Here is a 24,901-nt window from a genome sequence, read left to right as displayed (position 1 = left end):
GGGCAATCAGCATGAGTTTACTGTACCCTTTACATGGCCAATCAGCATGAGTTTACTACACCCTTTACATGGGCAATCAGCATGAGTTTACGTTAAGTTCATTTCATTACCCCGCCATATGAAAACAAGGATAATAGAAGGATACATGAGTCATGATTGACGCAGAGCCTGAAATAACTTTAATTTTCGTCTCCACATGCCTGGTGTCCCCCCCCACACCCATCCTCCCCGGCGCTGATGGAATGATGACATGATTGTGTTCAGATCCAGTATTTTAATAAATCACAAAGTTATAAAGTCATATTTCCTTGTGGATCTTGACATGCTTACGAAAAAGTTCACAAAGGGTTTTTTTTTTTTTCTGTTCTGTTCCACACAACATTTATTTACCTCTAAATCGTACCACCACCAATCTCCTTTTAGGAATAACAAACACCACTCACAGATTACGCTCATTTGGTAAAGTTGTTTATTACATATTACACGGATTTAACACTCTGATATAAAAACAAAATATGCATTCTATTCACTGGCCCTATGAATGTAATGTACACACAGCCTCTAGCCAACAGGGCGCTAGGCTAGCTAAACCTGGCTAGTCAATGGTACGCTAGGCTAGCTAAACCTGGCTAGCTAAACCTGGCTAGCCAACGGGACGCTACGCTAGCTAAACCTGGCTAGCTAAACCTGGCTAGCCAACGGGACGCTAGGCTAGCTAAACCTCGCTAGCTAAACCAGGCTAGCCAACGGGACGCTAGGCTAGCTAAACCAGGCTAGCCAACGGGACGCTAGGCTAGCTAAACCTGGCTAGCCAACGGGACACTAGGCTAGCTAAACCTGGCTAGCTAGGCCTACTACCTACAATCTGCAGAGCATGCGCCAGGCCTCCATCAGACCTCCTCCTCAGGGACCCTTTACTTTACATAATATACTTTTGGTATAAATACTCATCTATATTTTTTTTATACAATTCTGGTATTTTAAGAGCTCAAGATAATAAAAAAATAGCTTTTGCCTCCAAATTCTAAATCTGGGTAACGATGGAGAGAGAAAAAACAAGAAGAAGAAAAGAAAGACGATGTGTCACATTTGACAGTGGATTCATACAGCTACCCCAGTATCTGGTCGTTTGTAACAGAAACATTTGGCTACTTTGTGGCCAAATGAACACAACCCAGATTCAGCCCATCCACCTCTGTTGCAGAAAGTAAAAAAAAAAGTTCTGCTACGGTGTGCCCTAATGAACACGACCCAGATTATCCACCTCTCTTTTTAACCATGTCACACAACTAGGAAAGACCCTGAGACAAGGATGTCTCTCCTTCTCTGCTCTCTATCTTCAGCATGTCACATGGAGGAATGGCCACAGGCAGGTTCATTACAGCGAGTTTGTGTTTTGAGAGAGAGAGAGAGAGAGAGAGAGAGAGAGAGAGAGAGAGAGAGAGAGAGAGAGAGAGAGAGACAGAAAACTAACTCACAGACAGCAAGGTTTTGGACAGACCATGAGCAGCAGAGTTTTCAGGAATGGCAAAGACAGTTTGCAAGAGCAATTCACTTTACAAGTAGTGACATCTACCTCCTTAATTCATCCACACAAGGACAAAGGAGGGGCCATACCAAGACTTTGCGGTTGTTTCACGAGGTTGCTACACTGAACCAGCATTGAAGTCCCTAATTGTCCTAGTTCTTAGTGCTGGCGAGCTCTGAGGTAAAGGTAGATATGACCTGTGACCAGCAAGGCAGGAGAGGAGGAGAGGGAGAGAGGATGAAGAGACAGAGAGGATGAAGAGATGGAGAGAGGATGAAGAGAGGGAGAGAGGATGAAGAGAGGGAGAGAGGATGAAGAGACAGAGAGGATGAAGAGATGGAGAGAGGATGAAGAGAGGGAGAGAGGATGAAGAGAGGGAGAGAGGATGAAGAGAGGGAGAGAGGATGAGGAGAGGGAGAGAGGATGAAGAGAGGGAGAGAGGATGAAGAGAGGGAGAGAGGATGAAGAGAGGGAGAGAGGATGAAGAGAGGTAGAGAGGATGAAGAGAGGGAGAGAGGATGAAGAGAGGGAGAGAGGATGAAGAGAGGTAGAGAGGATGAAGAGAGGGAGAGAGGATGAAGAGAGGGAGAGAGGGATGAAGAGAGGTAGAGAGGATGAAGAGAGGGAGAGAGGATGAAGAGAGGGAGAGAGGATGAAGAGAGGGAGAGAGGAGGAAGAGAGGGAGAGAGGATGAAGAGAGGGAGAGAGGATGAAGAGAGGGAGAGAGGATGAAGAGACAGAGAGGATGAAGAGATGGAGAGAGGATGAAGAGAGGGAGAGAGGATGAAGAGAGGGAGAGAGGATGAAGAGAGGGAGAGAGGATGAAGAGAGGGAGAGAGGATGAAGAGAGGTAGAGAGGATGAAGAGAGGGAGAGAGGATGAAGAGAGGGAGAGAGGATGAAGAGAGGTAGAGAGGATGAAGAGAGGGAGAGAGGATGAAGAGAGGGAGAGAGGATGAAGAGAGGTAGAGAGGATGAAGAGAGGGAGAGAGGATGAAGAGAGGGAGAGAGGATGAAGAGAGGGAGAGAGGAGGAAGAGAGGGAGAGAGGATGAAGAGAGGGAGAGAGGATGAAGAGAGGGAGAGAGGAGGAAGAGAGGGAGAGAGGATGAAGAGAGGGAGAGAGGATGAAGAGAGGGAGAGAGGATGAAGAGAGGTAGAGAGGATGAAGAGAGGGAGAGAGGATGAAGAGAGGGAGAGAGGATGAAGAGAGGGAGAGAGGAGGAAGAGAGGGAGAGAGGATGAAGAGAGGGAGAGAGGATGAAGAGAGGGAGAGAGGAGGAAGAGAGGGAGAGAGGATGAAGAGAGGGAGAGAGGATGAAGAGAGGGAGAGAGGATGAAGAGAGGAAAAAGAGCTGGACGGTGGACCAGACATGAGGTCATTCTCCTGGAGAGAAGAAGAAAGACGGGATGAGGAAAAGAGAGGTCGACAACCCGGAGCTGAGCTCTGAAGATACCTCAGGAATCGCCTCAGAGGGCTTTTAAACCTTGCTAATCTCAGATCCAAGTATTTGTCTGAAGAGGCCGCTGATGTTTGGCATTAGAAGGCGGTTGCGTCTACCAAAAAGCAGAGGAAGTAAGTAGAAGAAGACAACAGAACGAGGAACGGAGGAGAGGGGTGAACTAGAACGCGGGCCGCTCTGACCTGACCCTCGTTTCATTTCACGAGCGATCCAGCTCCTTGGAAAGGGTTCAGTCCTGGAAGGCGGTGACTTGGCCACTTGATACCTCTATCCAGGTTAACACCCTGCTGCTGCTATGCTGCCGCTATGCCTGGCCAAAGAACAAAGAGGCAGAACACAAGACGTCTCTGTCCTGTCCTGCCCCAGCGCAGTGGGGGAGCAATACACATCCTTACCACAGGTTTTCATTCTGACCTCGAAAACACATCAATAAGAATCTTCCTCTCTCTCTCCCTCGCTTTCTCTCCCCTCATCTCCTCTCCCTCTCTTTCTTTCCTCTCGCTCTCCCTCTCTTTCTCTCCTCTCCTCTCTCTTTCTCTCCTCTCCCTCTCTTTCTCTCCTCTCCCTCTCTTTCTCTCCTCTCCTCTCCCTTTCTCTCCTCTCGCTCTCCCTCTCTTTCTCTCCTCTCCTCTCAACTCCTCTCCCCTCTCTTTCTCTCCTCTCGCTCTCCCTCTCTTTCTCTCCTCTCCTCTCTCTTTCTCTCCTCTCCCTCTCTTTCTCTCCTCTCCTCTCCCTCTCCCCCCCTCTCTTCTTCTCTCCTCTCCTCTCCCCTCTCTTTCTCTCCTCTCGCTCTCCCTCTCTTTCTCTCCTCTCCTCTCTCTTTCTCTCCTCTCCCTCTCGTTCTCTCCTCTCCTCTCCTCTCAACTCCTCTCCCCTCTCTTTCTCTCCTCTCGCTCTCACTCTCTTTCTCTCCTCTCAACTCCTCTCCTCTCTCTTTCTCTCCTCTCAACTCCTCTCCTCTCTCTTTCCCTCCTCTCCCCTCTCTCCCCTCCTCCCCCAGGTGCGTGCTCTAGTCACTAGGTAATGGAGGAGAATCATGCATGCTGGTGATTGATATAGTTAAATGATAAACACAACTAAAGATGTATTATACTGTGTTGACTCTAAACGGTAACGGTGCATCGATAAAACAGTCTAAAAGCAACAACTCACTAAATCGGGGGAAAACTTTTACAACGAAATAGTTGGGTCAAATACGAATACGTACCAAACCTTACTTTAAAACAAAACTGGCATATTCTAAACAAGGAAAACAGATTGTCACAGTATAATGTACACAAATGAACAGGCACACACACACACACACACACACACACACACACACACACACACACACACACACACACACACACACACACACACACACACACACACACACACACACACACACACACACACATTGTAGACACACACAGTGTGGCATATGTGACCAAATGTAATTGGTGCCGTTGTTGCTGAAGGAGAATGTTGTGATATGGCAGTCTAAGCTGGTGTAATCTCACAAGGTCACCACACTTTTAACACCAAGTATCGATAGATGACAAGACCCAACACACGCACACACACACACACACACACACACACACACACGCACACGCACACAAACGCACACGCAAACACACACACACACACCTTACGAATTGTTCTCACAAAACTCTGCTTGTAATTATATAACTGTCAGAGAGGATGTTTAAACTCAGATGATGTGTTTTATCTTAGGGATCTATCGGAATTAAAACTGAAAGCATAGAGATGCAGTGTGGAATTTCCTCTTCCTCCTCCTCCTCCTCCTCGTCCTGGCCTACATATTATAGAGTCAAGTACCTTCATTAAAAGAGAGCATGGCCACTGTGTTGGTGTACATATGATGATCGAAAACTGTTCATAACTGTGTTCATAACGCAATCAGTTGTGCTTCTGTCCGGCATCAAGCTGCCAGGCTGGGGTTTACACATAGCTGGTACTGTACAGAAAGATAGAGAGACATGAAAACCAGGACAATGGGAGTCTAGCTCTATATCAGAGTTCTGATTCAGACAGATAGAGAGACATGAATACCAGAACAATGGGAGTCTATCTAGCTCTATATCAGAGTTCTGATTCAGACAGATAGAGAGACATGAAAACCAGGACAATGGGAGTCTATCTAGCTCTATATCAGAGTTCTGATTCAGACAATAGAGAGACATGAATACCAGAACAATGGGAGTCTATCTAGCTCTATATCAGAGTTCTGATTCAGACAATAGAGAGACATGAAAACCAGGACAATGGGAGCCTATCTAGCTCTATATTAGAGTTCTGATTCAGACAGATAGAGAGACATTAAAAACCAGGACAATGGGAGCCTATCTAGCTCTATATTAGAGTTCTGATTCAGACAGATAGAGAGACATGAAAACCAGGACAATGGGAGTCTATCTAGCTCTATATTAGAGTTCTGATTCAGACAGATAGAGAGACATGAAAACCAGGACAATGGGAGTCTATCTAGCTCTATATCAGAGTTCTGATTCAGACAGATAGAGAGACATGAAAACCAGGACAATGGGAGTCTATCTAGCTCTATATTAGAGTTCTGATTCAGAGGAGAGCCATGGCGGCCATTTTGTGTCCTGTTCCTGTCCATGTAGCAGTGGCCTTGTTTCTTCATCCTTCCTCTCTGGCTACATGTACTGCTCTAACACAGTCTGTGTCTGTGTGTAGGGGGTTGATCTAGGGCATGGGGTACTGGGGGTAGAACCCAGAGCCCTGCAGCCCTGGGAGTAAAAACAGTGAAGCCTGAACGCTAGTCTGCCTAGCGACAGGGGATGAAGGCAACAGGAGGGTGGTGTGCCTCGGCGCTGGGTTGCTGCCCCACCCCTCTAGACTCCTCCTCCTCCTCTGACACCCCGAAGGTGACCAGGGCCTGCGTGGAGTCACATGACTGTTTCTCGGCGTCCTCCGAGTTGAGCGAGACGAGGCTGAGTCGGCGGGGTCCGCTGAGGTGCAGGGCGCCGCGAGTCCTTCTGTGGAGCAGGCCCAGGTCCTCTCTGAAGTGGGGGTTGAAGAGGACGTAGAGTAGAGGGTTGAGGCAGGCTGGGAGAGGAACCACCACTAGAAGCACCGACTTCACCACCTCAGGACCTACTGAGGGGAGTTTCAGCAGGGAGGAGAAGGAGAGGAAGGCTACAGGGAAGTAGAGGAGACAGTTGGTGAACAGAAGCCAGGCCACGTGACGGATCATGGAGCAGTCCCACAGGTTGTCCGGCTCTCCTTTCTCCAGGCTGCAGTAGAGGCGGGCGTATGTGACGGTCATGATGAGATAACATAGGGAGTTGACCAGGACTAGAGCCACCATGAAGCCCAGAGAGGAGGGCTCTTCGTAGGGCATGGGGAGACAGATGGAGGAGACTCCATAGTCCCCCAGCAGGGGGAGCAGGGTGATAGCCAGGCCCAGAAGGAAACACAAGGCGGCCACCAGCCTCAGCGTGCCCGTCGAAGTCTTCCCCTCGGCGGCCTTGCCTCTCCGTATCGACAGCCCCCTCTCCAGGGCGGCCACAGTCAGTAAAAAGATACTGGTCTCAGAAGCGAAGATGGAGACGAAGCCGGTCAGCTTGCAGCCCGTGCTGCTCTCCCAACGCGCCCCGTAGCGGCCGAAGCTGCCGAAGGTCAAGGCATCGACGGTGGCCAACGTGGCAGACCACAGCCCCATCAGACTGTTTACCAGAGCCAGCAGGCCAATCAGCAGCTTCACAGCGGACAGGAAGGACGGGGAGAGAAAGATGGAGACCATCACCAGTGTGTTGCAGACCAGGGAGAGAGTAGCAATGACCCACACACCAACACGGATCAACCAGCTGCCAAACAGGTGGTGGCAAGGACGGAACGGACCTGGGGAGGGACAGATCAACCAGTCAATCAACCAGTCAATCAACCAGTCAATCAATCAACCAGTCAATCAATCAACCAGTCACTCAATCAACCAGTCACTCAATCAACCAGTCACCCAATCAACCAGTCAATCAACCAGTCAATCAATCAACCAGTCAATCAATCAACCAGTCACTCAATCAACCAGTCAATCAATCAACCAGTCACTTAATAAACCAGTCACTCAATCAACCAGTCACTCAATCAACCAGTCACTCAATAAACCAGTCACTCAATCAACTAGTAAATCAGTCAATCAATCAACCAGTCAATCAATCAATCAGTCAATAAATAAATCAATCAACCAGTCAATCAATCAACCAGTCACTCAATCAACCAGTTAAGTCAATCAACCAGTCAATAAATAAATCAATCAACCAGTCAATCAACCAGTCAATCAATCAACCAGTCAATCAATCAACCAGTCACTCAATCAACCAGTCAATCAATCAACCAGTCACTCAATCAACCAGTCAATCAATCAACCAATCAATCAATCAACCAGTCAATCAATCAACCAGTCAATCAATCAATAGTAACCAGTCAATCAATCAACCAGTCAATCAATCAACCAGTCAATAAATAAATCAATCAACCAGTCAATCAATCAACCAGTCAATCAATCAACCAGTCAATAAATAAATCAATCAACCAGTCAATCAATCAACCAGTCAATCAATCAATCAACCAGTCAATCAATCAACCAGTCAATCAATCAATCAGTCAATCAATCAACCAGTCACTCAATCAACCAGTCAATCAATCAACCAGTCAATCAATCAACCAGTCAATCAATCAACCAGTCAATCAATCAACCAATCACTCAATCAACCATTCAACCAGTCAATCAATAAATCACTCAACCAGTCAATCAATAAATCATTCAACCAGTCAATCAATAAATCATTCAACCAGTCAATCAATAAATCATTCAACCAGTCAATCAATAAATCATTCAACCAGTCAATCAATAAATCATTCAACCAGTCAATCAATAAATCATTCAACCAGTCAATCAATAAATCATTCAACCAGTCAATCAATAAATCATTCAACCAGTCAATCAATAAATCATTCAACCAGTCAATCAATAAATCATTCAACCAGTCAATCAATAAATCATTCAACCAGTCAATCAATAAATCATTCAACCAGTCAATCAATAAATCATTCAACCAGTCAATCAATAAATCATTCAACCAGTCAATCAATAAATCATTCAACCAGTCAATCAATAAATCATTCAACCAGTCAATCAATAAATCATTCAACCAGTCAATCAATAAATCATTCAACCAGTCAATCAATAAATCATTCAACCAGTCAATCAATAAATCATTCAACCAGTCAATCAATAAATCATTCAACCAGTCAATCAATAAATCATTCAACAGTCAATCAATAAATCATTCAACCAGTCAATCAATAAATCATTCAACCAGTCAATCAATAAATCATTCAACCAGTCAATCAATAAATCATTCAACCAGTCAATCAATAAATCATTCAACCAGTCAATCAATAAATCATTCAACCAGTCAATCAATAAATCATTCAACCAGTCAATCAATAAATCATTCAACCAGTCAATCAATAAATCATTCAACCAGTCAATCAATAAATCATTCAACCAGTCAATCAATAAATCATTCAACCAGTCAATCAATAAATCATTCAACCAGTCAATCAATAAATCATTCAACCAGTCAATCAATAAATCATTCAACCAGTCAATCAATAAATCATTCAACCAGTCAATCAATAAATCATTCAACCAGTCAATCAATAAATCATTCAACAAGTCAATCAATAAATCATTCAATCAATCAATAAATCATTCAATCAATCAATCAATCATTGTATGAACCATGTTAGGGGGAAGGATGGTGGGGGTGTTTCCTTACCAGGTGATGGGGAACACTGGACAGTGTGGTGGGATTTGGGCTCATCATCAAAGTCCAACAGAAAGTCCTCGTGGTCTTAAATCAAATCAAAGGTTATATCCGGGTTATCAAGACGTTTCATAGGAACTGAAAATGAGTCACTGTTTCTGTCAGGAGGCATATTAGCGACACGCCAAGTATCCTTACAACAAGGATCTGAAGTGGTATCCCTTTTAATGGGGCAGTGTACTATCTGGGGTTGTTTGAGAACACACCTTGGTTAGACAAGATGCCCTCCCTCCTCCCGAAGTCGTCCTTCCCGTTGTTGTTATTGTCTCTGTCCCAGGGAGAGGAGTGTTTCTCACAGGAGACGAAGGCACAACACTGGAAGGCATAGGGCAGCTCCATCACCCTACAGAGAGAGAGACATACCAGACAAACAACATACCAATTAGGATCTGGCTAAAAATACTTGAATCAGTTATAGAGCCCATTGCCCTTTATATTTGTGAGGTCTAGGGTCCGCTCACAAAAGCGATTCCCAAACCTTCCATAACAAAGCCATCACCTACAGAGAGATGAACCTGGAGAAGAGTCCCCTAAGCAAGCTGTCCTGGGGCTCTGTTCACAAACACACCCCACAGAGCCCCAGGACAGCAGCACAATTAGACCCGACCAAATCACGAGAAAACAAAAAGATAATTACTTGACACATTGGAAAGAATCAACAAAACAACAGAGCAAACTAGAATGCTATTTGGCCCTACACAGAGAGTACACAGCGGCAGAATACCTGACCACTGTGACGGACCCACACTTAAGGAAAGCTTTGACTATGTACAGACTCAGCGAGCATAGCCTTGCTATTGAGAAAGGCCACCGTAGGCAGACATGGCTCTCAAGAGAAGACAGGCTATGTGCTCACTGCCCACAAAATGAGGTGGAAACTGAGCTGCACTTCCTAACCTCCTGTCCAACGTATGACCATATTAGAGAGACATATTTCCCTCAGATTACACAGATCCACAAAGAATTCGAAAACAAACCCAATTTTGATAAACTCCCATATCTACTGGGTGAATTCCCACAGTGTGACATCACAGCAGCAATATTTGTGACCTGTTACCACGAGAAAAGGGCAACCAGTGAAGAACAAACACCATTGTAAATACAACCCATATTTATGCTTATTTATTTTCCCTTGTGTACTTTAACCATTTGTACATTGTTACAACACTGTATATATATATATGTATAATATGACATTTGTAATATCTTTATTGTTTTGAAACTTCTGTATGTGTAATGTTTACTGTTAATTTTTATTGTTTATTTCCCTTTTGTATATTATCTACCTCACTTGCTTTGGCAATGTTAACACATGTTTCCCCTGTCAATAAAGCCCCTTGAATTGAATTGAGTTAGAGAGAGAAAGAGAGAGAGAGAGAGAGAGATACAGTTGAAGTCGGAAGTTTACATACACTTAGGTTGGAGTCATTAAAACTCAATGTTAACACATGTTTGAATTGAGAGAGATTGAATTGAGAGAGAGAGAGAGAGAGAGAGAGAGAGAGAGAGAGAGAGAGAGAGAGAGAGAGAGAGAGAAAGAGAGAGAAGAGAGAGAGAGGAGAGAGAGAGAGAGAGAGAGAGAGAGAGAGAGAGAGAGAGAGAGAGAGAGAGAGAGAGAGAGAGAGAGAGAGAGATAGAGAAAGAGAAAGAGAGAGAGGCGGAGAGAGTCATCCTACAAGAAACATGGTATAAAGGAGACGGACCCACTGGTTGCCCTCTAGGTTACAGAGAGCTGGTGGTCACAGCCACCAAACTACCAGGTGTGAAATGAGGAAGAGACAGGGGGAATGCTAATTTGGTATAGAGCAGACCTAACTCACTCTATTCAATTGGTCAGAACAGGAACATTTTACATCTGGCTTGAAATTCAAAAGGAAATGATCTCAACAGAGAAAAATGTCCTCATGTGTTCTACCTATATCCCCCCACTAGAATCCCCATACTTTAATGAAGACAGCTTCTCCATCCTGGAGGGGGAAATCAACCATTTCCAGGCCCAGGGACATGTACTAGTCTGTGGCGACCTAAATGTCAGAACCGGACAAGAACCTGGCACCCTCAGCACACAGGGGGACAAACACCTGCCTGGAGGTGACAGCATTCCCTCCCACATATGCCCCCCTAGGCACAACTATGACAACATAACCAACAAAAACGGGTCACAACTCCTGCAGCTCTGTCAGACACAGGGTATGTACATAGTCAATGGTATCCTTCGAGGGGACTCCTATGGTAGGTACACCTATACCTTGTCTTTTGGCAGTAGTACTGTAGACTACTTTATCACTGACCTCAACCCAGAGTCTATTAGAACGTTCACAGTCAGCCCACTGACACCCCTATCAGACCACAGCAAAATCACAGTCTACTTGAACATAGCAATGCTCAATCATGAGGCATCAAAGCCAAAATAACTGAATAATATTAAGAAGTGCTATAGATGGAAGGAAAGTATTGTGAAAATCGACCAAAAAATTAGGGAACAACAAATTCAATCCCTTCTAGACAATTTCCTGGACAAAATGTTTCACTGTGATAGTGAAGGTGTAAACTTGATAGTAGAAAAACCTAACCAGTTTATTTGACCTCAGCTTCCCTATCAAATAAATTCAATCCCTTCTAGACAATTTCCTGGACAAAATGTTTCACTGTGATAGTGAAGGTGTAAACTTGATAGTAGAAAAACCTAACCAGTTTATTTGACCTCAGCTTCCCTATCAAATCTAAACATTTCAAGCAGACAACCCCTTGAAAATTAACAACAATGGTTTGATGAAGAATGCAAAAACATAAGAAAGAAATGGAGAAACCTGTCCATCAAAAACACAGAGACCCAGAAAACCTGAGTCTACGCCTTCACTATGGTGAATCACTGAAACAATACAGAAATACACTACGGAGAAAGAAGGAACAGCACGTCAGTAATCAGCTCAATGTAATCCATAGAATCTAATTTGGCATGAGGGCCTGCTATACAAATGGATGGAAAGGGGTGTTGGGGAAAAAACATACAACATTATAAAATCCATGTACACAAACAACAAGTGTGTGGTTAAAATTGGCAAAAGACACACAAATTTCTTTCCAGAGGGCCGTGGGGTGAGACAGGGATGCAGCTTAAGCCCCACCCTCTTCAACATATATATATCAACGAATTGGCGAGGGCACTAGAGCAGTCTGCAGCACCCGGCCTCACCCTACCAGAATCTGAAGTCAAAATGTATACTGTTTGCTGATGATCTGGTGCTTCTGTCACCAACCAAGGAGGGCCTACAGCAGCACCTAGATATTCTGCACAGATTCTGCCAGACCTGGGCCCTGACAGTAAATCTCAGTAAGACCAAAATAATGGTGTTCCAAAAAGGTCCAGTCGCCAGGACCAAGAATATAAATTCCATCTAGACACCGTTGCCCTAGAGCACACAAAAAAACTATACATACCTTGGCCTAAACATCCGCACCAAAGGTAACTTTCACAAAGCTGCATACGAGCTGAGAGACAAGGCAAGAAGGGCATTCTACGTCATCAAAAGGAACATACAATTAGACATACCAATTAGGATCTGGCTAAAAATACTTGAATCAGTCATAGAACCCATTGCCCTCTATGGTTGTGAGGTCTGGGGTCTGCTCACTAACCAATAATTCACAAAATGGGACAAACACCAAATTGAGAGTCTGCACGCAGAATTCTGCAAAAATATCCTCCGTGTACAACGTAGAACACCAAATAATGCATGCAGAGCAGAATTATGCCGATACCCACTAATTATCAAAATCCAGAAAAGAGCTGTTAAATTCTACAACCACCTAAAGCGGAAACGATTCCCAAACCTTCCATAACAAAGCCATCACCTACAGGGAGATGAACCTGGAGAAGAGTCCCCTAAGCAAGCTGGTCCTGGGGGTCTGTTCACAAACACACCCTACAGAGCCCCAGGACAGCAGCACAATTAGACCCAACCAAATCACGAGAAAACAAAATGATAATTAACATTGGAAAGAACAAAAAAACAGAGCAAACTAGAATGCTATTTGGCCTTAAACAGAGAGTACACAGCGGCAGAATACCTGACCACCGTGACTGACTCAAACTTAAGGAAAGCTTTGAGTATGTACAGACTCAGTGAGCATAGCCTTGCTATTGAGAAAGGCCGCCGTAGGCAGACATGGCTCTCAAGAGAAGACAGCCTTATGTGCACACTGCCCATAAAATGAAGTGGAAACTGAGCTGCACTTCTTAACCTACTACCAAATGTCTGGCCATATTAGAGACAAATATTTCCCTCAGATTACACAGACCCACAAAGAACTCAACCCAATTTTAATAAACACCATTGTAAATACAACCCATATTTATGTTTATTTATTTTCCCTTTTGTACTTAAATTATTTTCACATCATTACAACACTGTAATATAGCCATAATATGACATTTTAAAAGTGTTTGTTCTTTCTGAACTTGTGAGTGTAATGTTTACTGTTCATTGTTAATAGTTTATTTCACTTTTGTTTATTGTCTACTTCACTTGCCTTGGCAATGTTAACATACTTTTACCATGCCAATAAAGCCCTTAGATTGAAACTGAAAGAAAAAGAGAGAGCACAGGAGAGAGATAGTTGAAGGAGGGGAGAGGAGAGAGAAAAGGAGAGAGAGAGAGAGAGAGAGAACAGGAGAGAGATAGTTGAAGGAGGGGAGAGGAGAGAGAAAAGGAGAGAGAGAGAACAGGAGAGAGATAGTTGGAGGGGAGAGGAGAGAGAAAAAGGAGAGAGAGAGAGAGAGAGAAACAGGAGAGAGATAGTTGAAGGATGGGAGAGGAGAGAGAAAAGGAGAGAGAGAACAGGAGAGAGATAGTAGGAGAGAGAGAGAGAGAGAGAGAGAGAGAGAGAGAGAGAGAGAGAGGAGATAGATTGTTGAAGGAGGGGAAAGGAGAGAGAAAAGGAGAGAGAGAGAACAGGAGAGAGATAGAGAGAGAACAGGAGAGAGATCGTTGAAGGAGGGGAAAGGAGAGAGAAAAGGAGGAGAGAGAGAGAGAGAGACAACATGAGAGAGAGAGAGACAGACAAGGAGAGAGAGAGAGAGAACAGGAGAGAGATCGTTGAAGGAGGGGAAAGGAGAGAGAAAAGGAGAGAGAGAGAGAGAACAGGAGAGAGAGAGAACAGGAGAGAGATCGTTGAAGGAGGGGAAAGGAGAGAGAAAAGGAGAGAGAGAGAGAGAGAGAACAGGAGAGAGATCGTTGAAGGAGGGGAAAGGAGAGAGAAAAGGAGAGAGAGAGACAGGAGAGAGAGAGAGAACAGGAGGGAGAGAGAGAGAACAGGAGGGAGAGAGAGATAGAGAACAGGAGAGAGAGAGAGAACAGGAGGGAGAGAGAGAGAGAACAGGAGAGAGAGATAGAGAACAGGAGAGAGACAGAGAACAGGAGGGAGAGAGAGAGAACAGGAGGGAGAGAGAGAGAACAGGAGAGAGAGAACAGGAGAGAGAACAGGAGAGAGAGAGAGAGAACAGGAGAGGGAGATAGAGAACAGGAGAGAGAGAGAGAACAGGAGAGAGAAAGAACAGGAGAGAGAGAGAACAGGAGAGATAGAGAACAGGAGAGAGAGAACAGGAGAGAGAGACAGGAGAGAACAGGGAGAGAGAGAGAACAGGAGAGGGAGATAGAGAACAGGAGAGAGAGAAGAACAGGAGAGAGAACAGGAGAGAGAGAGAGAACAGGAGAGAGAGAGAACAGGAGAGAGAGAGAACGGGAGAGAGAGATAGAGAACAGGAGAGAGAGAGAGAGAACATTTCTATGTATTATATTTAAATTGTTTTAAAATAATGTTGACATTTATATATTGAAAGGTTTCTAGTTTGCTCAGATAATTTATACAATTTCTTTATTGCTCTAAATCAAATGTTCTTTTGCCTATTTCAACTTTAACTATCTGGATAACACATAGATGGTGGTCCTTCAACTGTAACTTCCTAATGTTTTAATGGTTGGTCTATTCCTAGTATTTACTGAATGTCTGTCTCTTACCAACTGAATACCGTTGTGAATAGAACTTGGCCATTTTAAATGATGTATATTATGAAATAAAATAGGCATGTTTTTTTCAATTACACTGCGCATGACTGCAACAGAAGAACCATACCTCCACCTTAAAACAATCCTTGCTGTTTTGTTCCTCTGCATTCTGCAGCCTCCTAACTTCACTTGATGATGCATTTTTAGACCACAGAGAGAACTAGGAGACAGTAGAGAGAGATCGAACGAGAGATAGAGAGAGACAGATCAGTAGAGAGAGAGAACTGTAACAGTAGAGAGAATAGAGGGTTGGAACAGTAGAGAGAGAGATAGAGAGAGACAGAACAGTAGAGAGAGAGAATAGAGAACAGTAGAGAGAGAGAACAGTAGAGAGAGAAAGGCCTGGGTAAATCATGTTTTAATGGTTGGTCCCAAGTCCAACTGTAACCTATGGCCTGGGTAAATCATGTTTTAATGGTTGGTCCTCCAACTGTAACTATGGCCTGGGTAAATCATGTTTTAATGGTTGGTCCTCCAACTGTAACTCATGGCCTGGGTAAATCATGTAACTATGACCTGGGTAAATCATGTTTTAATGGTTGGTCCTTCAAGTGGCCTGGGTAAATCATGTTTTAATGGTTGGTCCTCCAACTGTAACTATGGCCTGGGTAAATCATGTTTTAATGGTTGGTCCTCCAACTGTAACTATAACCTGGGTAAATCAAAATGGTTGGTCAAATCAAATCAAATTTTTTATGGTTGCCTCCAACTGTAACTATCAGCTGGGTAAAATGGTGCTGTACAGAAAATCATGCCTTAATGGTTGGTCCCCAAAACAGCAAGCAATCATGGTGTAAAGGTCACAAGTGGCTGGGTAAATCATGTTTTAATGAAAAGTCCAAAACCTAGGAAGAAACAATGAGGAACCAGGCTATGTGGGGTGGCCAGTTTTAATGATATGTGCCTGGGTAGAGATTATAACAGAACATGGCCAAGATGTTTTAATGTTCATAAACTGAACTATAACCAGCATGTTTTAATAATTGGTCCTTCAAGGCCTGAAATCATGTTGAAATGGTGGTCCTCCAGCCTGCATGTTTTAATGGTTGGTCAGGTGGACTGGGGACATGTTTTAATGGTTGGTCATCATGTAACTATGGCCTGGGGCATGGTTTAATGGCTCCTCAGGTCAACTGAAACTGGGCCTGGGATCATGTTTTAATGGTTGGTCCTCCAACTGTAACTATGGCCTGGGTAAATCATGTTTTTTAATGGTTGGTCCTTCAAGTGGCCTGGGTAAATCATGTTTTAATGGTTGGTCCTCCAACTGTAACTATGTCCTGGGTAAATCATGTTTTAATGGTTGGTCCTCCAACTGTAACTATGGCCTGGGTAAATCATGTTTTAATGGTTGGTCCTCCAACTGTAACTATGGCCTGGGTAAATCATGTTTTAATGGTTGGTCCTTCAAGTGGCCTGGGTAAATCATGTTTTAATGGTTGGTCCTTCAAGTGGCCTGGGTAAATCATGTTTTAATGGTTGGTCCTTCAAGTGGCCTGGGTAAATCATGTTTTAATGGTTGGTCCTCCAACAGTAACTATGGCCTGGGTAAATCATGTTTTTTAATGGTTGGTCCTTCAAGTGGCCTGGGTAAATCATGTTTTAATGGTTGGTCCTTCAACAGTAACTATGGCCTGGGTAAATCATGTTTTAATGGTTGGTCCTCCAACTGTAACTATGGCCTGGGTAAATCATGTTTTAATGGTTGGTCCTCCAACTGTAACTATGGCCTGGGTAAATCATGTTTTAATGGTTGGTCCTCCAACTGTAACTATGGCCTGGGTAAATCATGTTTTAATGGTTGGTCCTCCAACTGTAACTATGGCCTGGGTAAATCATGTTTTAATGGTTGGTCCTTCAAGTGGCCTGGGTAAATCATGTTTTAATGGTTGGTCCTCCAACTGTAACTATGGCCTGGGTAAATCATGTTTTAATGGTTGGTCCTCCAACTGTAACTATGGCCTGGGTAAATCATGTTTTAATGGTTGGTCCTCCAACTGTAACTATGGCCTGGGTAAATCATGTTTTAATGGTTGGTCCTCCAACTGTAACTATGGCCTATGGCCTGGGTAAATCATGTTTTAATGGTTGGTCCTCCAAATCTGTAACTATGGCCTGGGTAAATCATGTTTTAATGGTTGGTCCTCCAAGTGGCCTGGGTAAATCATGTTTTAATGGTTGGTCCTTCAACTGTAACTATGGCCTGGGTAAATCATGTTTTAATGGTTGGTCCTCCAACTGTAACTATGGCCTGGGTAAATCATGTTTTAATGGTTGGTCCTTCAAGTGGCCTGGGTAAATCATGTTTTAATGGTTGGTCCTCCAACTGTAACTATGGCCTGGGTAAATCATGTTTTAATGGTTGGTCCTTCAACTGTAACTATGGCCTGGGTAAATCATGTTTTAATGGTTGGTCCTCCAACTGTAACTATGCCTGGGTAAATCATGTTTTAATGGTTGGTCCTCCAACTGTAACTATGGCCTGGGTAAATCATGTTTTAATGGTTGGTCCTTCAACTCTAACTATGACCTGGGTAAATCATGTTTTAATGGTTGGTCCTTCAAGTGGCCTGGGTAAATCATGTTTTAATGGTTGGTCCTTCAACAGTAACTATGACCTGGGTAAATCATGTTTTAATGGTTGGTCCTTCATGGCCTGGGTAAATCATGTTTTAATGGTTGGTCCTTCAACAGTAACTATGACCTGGGTAAATCATGTTTTAATGGTTGGTCCTTCAAGTGGCCTGGGTAAATCATGTTTTAATGGTTGGTCCTTCAACAGTAACTATGACCTGGGTAAATCATGTTTTAATGGTTGGTCCTTTCAAGTGGCCTGGGTAAATCATGTTTTAATGGTTGGTCCTCCAACTGTAACTATGTCCTGGGTAAATCATGTTTTAATGGTTGGTCCTTCAACTGTAACTATGGCCTGGGTAAATCATGTTTTAATGGTTGGTCCTTCAACTGTAACTATGGCCTGGGTAAATCATGTTTTAATGGTTGGTCCTCCAAGTGGCCTGGGTAAATCATGTTTTAATGGTTGGTCCTCCAAGTGGCCTGGGTAAATCATGTTTTAATGGTTGGTCCTTCAAGTGGCCTGGGTAAATCATGTTTTAATGGTTGGTCCTTCAAGTGGCCTGGGTAAATCATGTTTTAATGGTTGGTCCTTCAAAATCTGTAACTATGGCCTGGGTAAATCATGTTTTAATGGTTGGTCCTTCAACTGTAACTATGACCTGGGTAAATCATGTTTTAATGGTTGGTCCTTCAAGTGGCCTGGGTAAATCATGTTTTAATGGTTGGTCCTCCAACTGTAACTATGGCCTGGGTAAATCATGTTTTAATGGTTGGTCCTTCAACTGTAACTATGGCCTGGGTAAATCATGTTTTAATGGTTGGTCCTCCAACTGTAACTATGGCCTGGGTAAATCATGTTTTAATGGTTGGTCCTTCAACTGTAACTATGGCCTGGGTAAATCATGTTTTAATGGTTGGTCCTCCAACTGTAACTATGGCCTGGGTAAATCATGTTTTAATGGTTGGTCCTTCAACTGTAACTATGGCCTGGGTAAATCATGTTTTAATGGTTGGTCCTCCAACTGTAACTATGGCCTGGGTAAATCATGTTTTAATGGTTGGTCCTCCAACTGTAACTATGGCCTGGGTAAATCATGTTTTAATGGTTGGTCCTCCAACTGTAACTATGGCCTGGGTAAATCATGTTTTAATGGTTGGTCCTTCAAGTGGCCTGGGTAAATCATGTTTTAATGGTTGGTCCTTCAACTGTAACTATGACCTGGGTAAATCATGTTTTAATGGTTGGTCCTCCAACTGTAACTATGGCCTGGGTAAATCATGTTTTAATGGTTGGTCCTCCAACTGTAACTATGACCTGGGTAAATCATGTTTTAATGGTTGGTCCTTCAAGTGGCCTGGGTAAATCATGTTTTAATGGTTGGTCCTTCAAGTGTCCTGGGTAAATCATGTTTTAATGGTTGGTCCTTCAACTGTAACTATGACCTGGGTAAATCATGTTTTAATGGTTGGTCCTTCAAGTGGCCTGGGTAAATCATGTTTTAATGGTTGGTCCTCCAACTGTAACTATGACCTGGGTAAATCATGTTTTAATGGTTGGTCCTTCAAGTGGCCTGGGTAAATCATGTTTTAATGGTTGGTCCTTCAACTGGCCTGGGTAAATCATGTTTTAATGGTTGGTCCTTCAAGTGGCCTGGGTAAATCATGTTTTAATGGTTGGTCCTTCAACTGTAACTATGACCTGGGTAAATCATGTTTTAATGGTTGGTCCTTCAAGTGGCCTGGGTAAATCATGTTTTAATGGTTGGTCCTTCAAGTGGCCTGGGTAAATCATGTTTTAATGGTTGGTCCTCCAACTTTAACTATGTCCTGGGTAAATCATGTTTTAATGGTTGGTCCTCCAACTGTAACTATGGCCTGGGTAAATCATGTTTTAATGGTTGGTCCTCCAACTGTAACTATGTCCTGGGTAAATCATGTTTTAATGGTTGGTCCTCCAACTGTAACTATGACCTGGGTAAATCATGTTTTAATGGTTGGTCCTCCAACTGTAACTATGGTCTGGGTAAATCATGTTTTAATGGTTGGTCCACCAACTGTAACTATGACCTGGGTAAATCATGTTTTAATGGTTGGTCCTCCAACTGTAACTATGGCCTGGGTAAATCATGTTTTTTAATGGTTGGTCCTTCAAGTGGCCTGGGTAAATCATGTTTTAATGGTTGGTCCTTCAACTGTAACTATGACCTGGGTAAATCATGTTTTAATGGTTGGTCCTTCAACTGTAACTATGGCCTGGGTAAATCATGTTTTAATGGTTGGTCCTCCAAGTGGCCTGGGTAAATCATGTTTTAATGGTTGGTCCTTCAACTGTAACTACTGGGTAAATCATGTTTTAATGGTTGGTCCTTCAAGTGGCCTGGGTAAATCATGTTTTTTAATGGTTGGTCCTTCAAGTGGCCTGGGTAAATCATGTTTTAATGGTTGGTCCTTCAAGTGGCCTGGGTAAATCATGTTTTAATGGTTGGTCCTCCAACTGTAACTATGACCTGGGTAAATCATGTTTTAATGGTTGGTCCTTCAAGTGGCCTGGGTAAATCATGTTTTTTAATGGTTGGTCCTTCAAGTGGCCTGGGTAAATCATGTTTTAATGGTTGGTCCTTCAACTGTAACTATGACCTGGGTAAATCATGTTTTAATGGTTGGTCCTTCAACTGTAACTATGGCCTGGGTAAATCATGTTTTAATGGTTGGTCCTCCAAGTGGCCTGGGTAAATCATGTTTTAATGGTTGGTCCTTCAACTGTAACTATGGCCTGGGTAAATCATGTTTTAATGGTTGGTCCTTCAAGTGGCCTGGGTAAATCATGTTTTTTAATGGTTGGTCCTTCAAGTGGCCTGGGTAAATCATGTTTTAATGGTTGGTCCTTCAAGTGGCCTGGGTAAATCATGTTTTAATGGTTGGTCCTCCAACTGTAACTATGACCTGGGTAAATCATGTTTTAATGGTTGGTCCTTCAAGTGGCCTGGGTAAATCATGTTTTAATGGTTGGTCCTTCAAGTGGCCTGGGTAAATCATGTTTTAATGGTTGGTCCTTCAACTGTAACTATGACCTGGGTAAATCATGTTTTAATGGTTGGTCCTTCAACTGTAACTATGGCCTGGGTAAATCATGTTTTAATGGTTGGTCCTCCAAGTGGCCTGGGTAAATCATGTTTTAATGGTTGGTCCTTCAAGTGGCCTGGGTAAATCATGTTTTAATGGTTGGTCCTCCAACTGTAACTATGTCCTGGGTAAATCATGTTTTAATGGTTGGTCCTCCAACTGTAACTATGTCCTGGGTAAATCATGTTTTAATGGTTGGTCCTCCAACTGTAACTATGGCCTGGGTAAATCATGTTTTAATGGTTGGTCCTCCAACTGTAACTATGGCCTGGGTAAATCATGTTTTAATGGTTGGTCCTTCAAGTGGCCTGGGTAAATCATGTTTTAATGGTTGGTCCTCCAACTGTAACTATGACCTGGGTAAATCATGTTTTAATGGTTGGTCCTCCAACTGTAACTATGGCCTGGGTAAATCATGTTTTAATGGTTGGTCCTCCAACTGTAACTAGAGACATGAGAGAGAGAGACGTGAGAGACAGATCTGAGAGAGAGAGAGGCGTGAGAGAGAGAGGCGTGAGAGAGAGAGAGGCCGCATATAAAATTTTGGTGGCAATGCAATCAGCATACACTGAGTGAACACCTTCCTAATATTGAGTTGAACCCCCTATTGCCCTCTGAACAGCCTCAAATCATCAGGTCATGGACTCTACAAGGTGTTGAAAGCGTTCCACTGGGATGCTGGCCCATGTTGACTCCAATGCTTCCCACAGTTGTGTCAAGTTGTCTGGATGTCCTTTGAGTGGTGGGCCATTCTTGATACACACGGGGAAACTGTTGAGTGAGAAAACCCAGCAGCATTGCAGTTCTTGACAAAACCCTTGTGCTCCTGGCACCTACTACCATACCCCATTCAAAGGCACTTAAATATTTTGTCTTGCCCCTTCACCCTCTGAATGGTACACACACACAATCCATGTCTAATTTGTCTCCACCACCACCAGCATCACCAAAAGCACCACCACCACCACCACCCCCAGCAGTACAACAGGTACCTCAGTTTGGGGAGGCTCTCAGCAGGCAGTAGCTCCTGCAGGTCCTCGTTGCCAGCTAGTTTGAGATGTGTGAGTCCATGGAGCCCAGATACAGGCAGGTAGGACAACCGGTTGGAAGTAAGATCACTGGGGGAGAGAGAGAAGGGAGGGGGAGGAAGTGGGAGGGAGAGAGAGATGGAGTGAGAGAGAGGGAGAAAGGAGGAGAGAGGTGGGGGGAGAGGGGGAGAGAGAGGGGGTTGATGGGGAGAGGGAGAGAGAGAGAGAGGGGGTTGATGGGGAGAGGGAGAGAGAGAGAGAGAGAGAGAGAGAGAGAAAAATAGGGAGGGAGGGAGGGGAGAGAGAGAGAGAGAGAGAGAGAGAGAGAGAGAGAGAGAGAGAGAGGGAGAGAGAGAGAGAGAGAGAGAGAGAGAGAGAGAGAGAGAGAGAGAGAGAGAGGGAGGGAGGGAGGGAGGGAGGGGAGAGAGAGAGTGGGGGGAGAAGGGGGAGAGGGAGCGAGAGGGGGAGAGAGGGGGAGGGGGAGAGGGGGAGAGGGGGAGAGAGAGGGAGAGAGAGTATGAGAAACACATCATCTACCACCCGATAACTAAGCAACAGCAATCTAGCAATCATTAATCGAGCAAAACATACATTTTTTTAACGCAATATAACTTGATTTAATGGACACATCATCCATTTCCGACTGACTTGAACTCTGCCTGGTTCATATGAATGAATAAAACAGTGGAGGACTCACAGTTTGATGAGGGCAGGCAGACTGGAGAAGGAGAGTGGGTTCAGAGAGGACAGCTTGTTCCAAGCCAGGTCACTGTTCCGAAGGAAGCAGAAAAAAACAGAGAAATTTCCTTCAGTTCAGATGTTTCCTTCAGCTCCACTAATCCTGCTGCACCTCAGACGGTTGGATTTACAAGCTGAGAGATCTCCTTCAGTACCATGCTCTGCTGCACCAGGAAGTCATTCCATTCCTTCCTCCTCCTTCCCCAGCAGATTATACCAGACATGTGCCGTATCAATCCCATATTGCCGAAGCAGGCACTTCTAAGGTTAAGTTGATTCACACACGTATCGTCACACGTATCGTTGTCGTTTTGGCGTGAGAGGGGAATAGAAGAAGGTATCGATATCGTTTAACCAGATGAGTTGAGTGAAAACACAAAAGACATAACTAACTCGAGCAGACAGGAAGACAATGAGGGGTCATAGTTCAAACTGTATGTCCAAGAGGGGCCTTAGTTCAAACTGTATGTCCAAGAGAGGTCATAGTTCAAACTGTATGTCCAAGAGGGGCCTTAGTTCAAACTGTATGTCCAAGAGAGGTCATAGTTCAAACTGTATGTCCAAGAGGGGCCTTAGTTCAAACTGTATGTCCAAGAGAGGTCATAGTTCAAACTGTATGTCCAAGAGGGGCCTTAGTTCAAACTGTATGTCCAAGAGAGGTCATAGTTCAAACTGTATGTCCAAGAGAGGTCATAGTTCAAAGTAACTGTGTATCCAAGAGGGGATGGAACTTGGAGAATTGCTGTTCACAGTTTCACAAACTTGTACTGTGCCATTGTATTGAATGAGAAAAAGGCAAAAGAGATATATTATCTTGCATGTAAACTGTGATTTAGTCTTTGGACAACGGTTTTGATCTACAGCCGGCTGAGCTTGGCCCCTGACCATATCTGTCTAGCGATTGTCTCTCTGCAGAAAATAGAAAACACTTGTCAGTGTTTGTCCCAGTATAATAACAAAAATATAATAACATTTAAAATCCTGAGGCCAATATCCAGATGGAGACCTGAATGGGAGAAAAAAGGGAGACCAGAGGGATACGTGAGGAGAGACCTGAGGGAGACCAGAAACTAGACCAGAGGGAGACCAGAGGGAGACCTGAGTTTTGACCAGAGGGAGACCAGAGGGAGACCTGAGTGAGACCTGACCATAGACCTAGGGAGACCAGAGGGAGACCTGAGGCAGACCAAATAGACCTTAGGGAGACCTGAGGGAGACCAGAGGGAGACCAATAGGGAGACCTTTAAAACCAGGGAAAGACCTGAGGAGACCAGAAAAGGGAGACCAGAGGGAGACCTGAGGGAGACCTGAGGGAGACCAGAGGGAGACCTGAGGGAGACCAGAGGGAGACCTGAGGGAGACCTGTAGTGAGACCTGAGTGAGACCTGAGAGGAGACCAGAGGGAGACCTGAGGGAGACTTGAGTGAGACCAGAGGGAGACCTGAGGGAGACCTGAGGGAGACCTGAGGGAGACCTGTATGAGACCTGAGTGAGACCAGAGGGAGACCAGAGGGAGAACTGAGGGAGACCTGAGGGAGAACTGAGACCAGAGGGAGACCTGAGGGAGACCCAGAGGGAGACCTGAGGAGACCTGAGAGGGGGAGACCTGAGGGAGAACTGAGACCTGTAGGGAGAACTGAGAGACCAGAGGGAGACCTGAGAGACCAGAGAGACCTGAGGGAGACCTGAGGGAGACCTGAGAGGGAGACCTGTATGAGACCTGGAGACCTGTATGAGACCTGAGACCTGAGACCTGAGTGAGACCAGAGGGAGACCTGAGGGTCCACCTGAGTGAGCCTGAGGGAGACCTGAGGGAGACCTGAGGGGGGGGACCTGAGAGGAGACCTGAGAGGAGACCTGATGAGACCTGAGGAGACCTGATGAGACCTGTGTATGAGACCTGAGGGAGAATCTGTATGAGACCTGAGAGATGAGACCTGTGTCTAGAGACCTGTATGAGACCTGTATGAGACGTGTATGATTCAGACAGCCAACTCCTAGTTGTTTATGGTCCACATGTTGTTTGAGTGAGGATAAGTAAGTAAGTAAGGGGGGGTCTAGAGAACCAATCAGAGAGGCTTCCAGCCAGGCTTCTTGTGTCTAGAGAATCTATCAGCGAGGCTTCCTGTGTCTAGAGAACCTATCAGTGAGGCTTCCTGTGTCTAGAGAACCTATCAGAGAGGCTTCTTGTATCTAGAGAATCTATCAGCGAGGCTTCCTGTGTCTAGAGAACCTATCAGCGAGGCTTCCTGTGTCTAGAGAACCTATCAGAGAGGCTTCTTGTATCTAGAGAATCTATCAGAGAGGCTTCCTATGTCTAGAGAACCTATCAGCGAGGCTTCCTGTGTCTAGAGAACCTAACAGCGAGGCTTCCTGTGTCTAGAGAACCTATCAGAGAGGCTTCCTGTGTCTAGAGAACCTATCAGAGAGGCTTCTTGTATCTAGAGAATCTATCAGAGAGGCTTCCTGTGTCTAGAGAACCTATCAGAGAGGCTTCCTGTGTCTAGATAACCT

At 44.4% G+C, this 24,901-nt stretch overlaps 1 protein-coding gene across 1 annotated transcript in view; it reads right to left on the bottom strand.

Annotated features, from left to right (window-relative positions):
- Positions 1-3,727: 3,727 nt before the first annotated feature.
- The window catches only part of LOC135536899 (leucine-rich repeat-containing G-protein coupled receptor 5A-like), a 326,763-nt gene continuing 305,589 nt past the window's right edge, over positions 3,728-24,901 (bottom strand). The window contains exons 14-18 of the mRNA XM_064963121.1: positions 22,347-22,418; positions 21,614-21,739; positions 9,060-9,196; positions 8,806-8,880; positions 3,728-6,862 (exon numbers count right to left, since the gene is read on the bottom strand). Of these exons, the coding sequence (XP_064819193.1) occupies positions 5,787-6,862; positions 8,806-8,880; positions 9,060-9,196; positions 21,614-21,739; positions 22,347-22,418 (1,486 nt within the window). The 3' untranslated portion in view covers positions 3,728-5,786. The remainder of the gene's footprint in view (positions 6,863-8,805; positions 8,881-9,059; positions 9,197-21,613; positions 21,740-22,346; positions 22,419-24,901) is intronic.

This window comes from Oncorhynchus masou, unplaced genomic scaffold, assembly GCF_036934945.1.
Source record: "Oncorhynchus masou masou isolate Uvic2021 unplaced genomic scaffold, UVic_Omas_1.1 unplaced_scaffold_681, whole genome shotgun sequence".
In the NCBI taxonomy this organism is placed as follows: Eukaryota; Metazoa; Chordata; class Actinopteri; order Salmoniformes; family Salmonidae; genus Oncorhynchus; species Oncorhynchus masou.
This window is presented reverse-complemented; position numbering and strand designations above follow the sequence as displayed.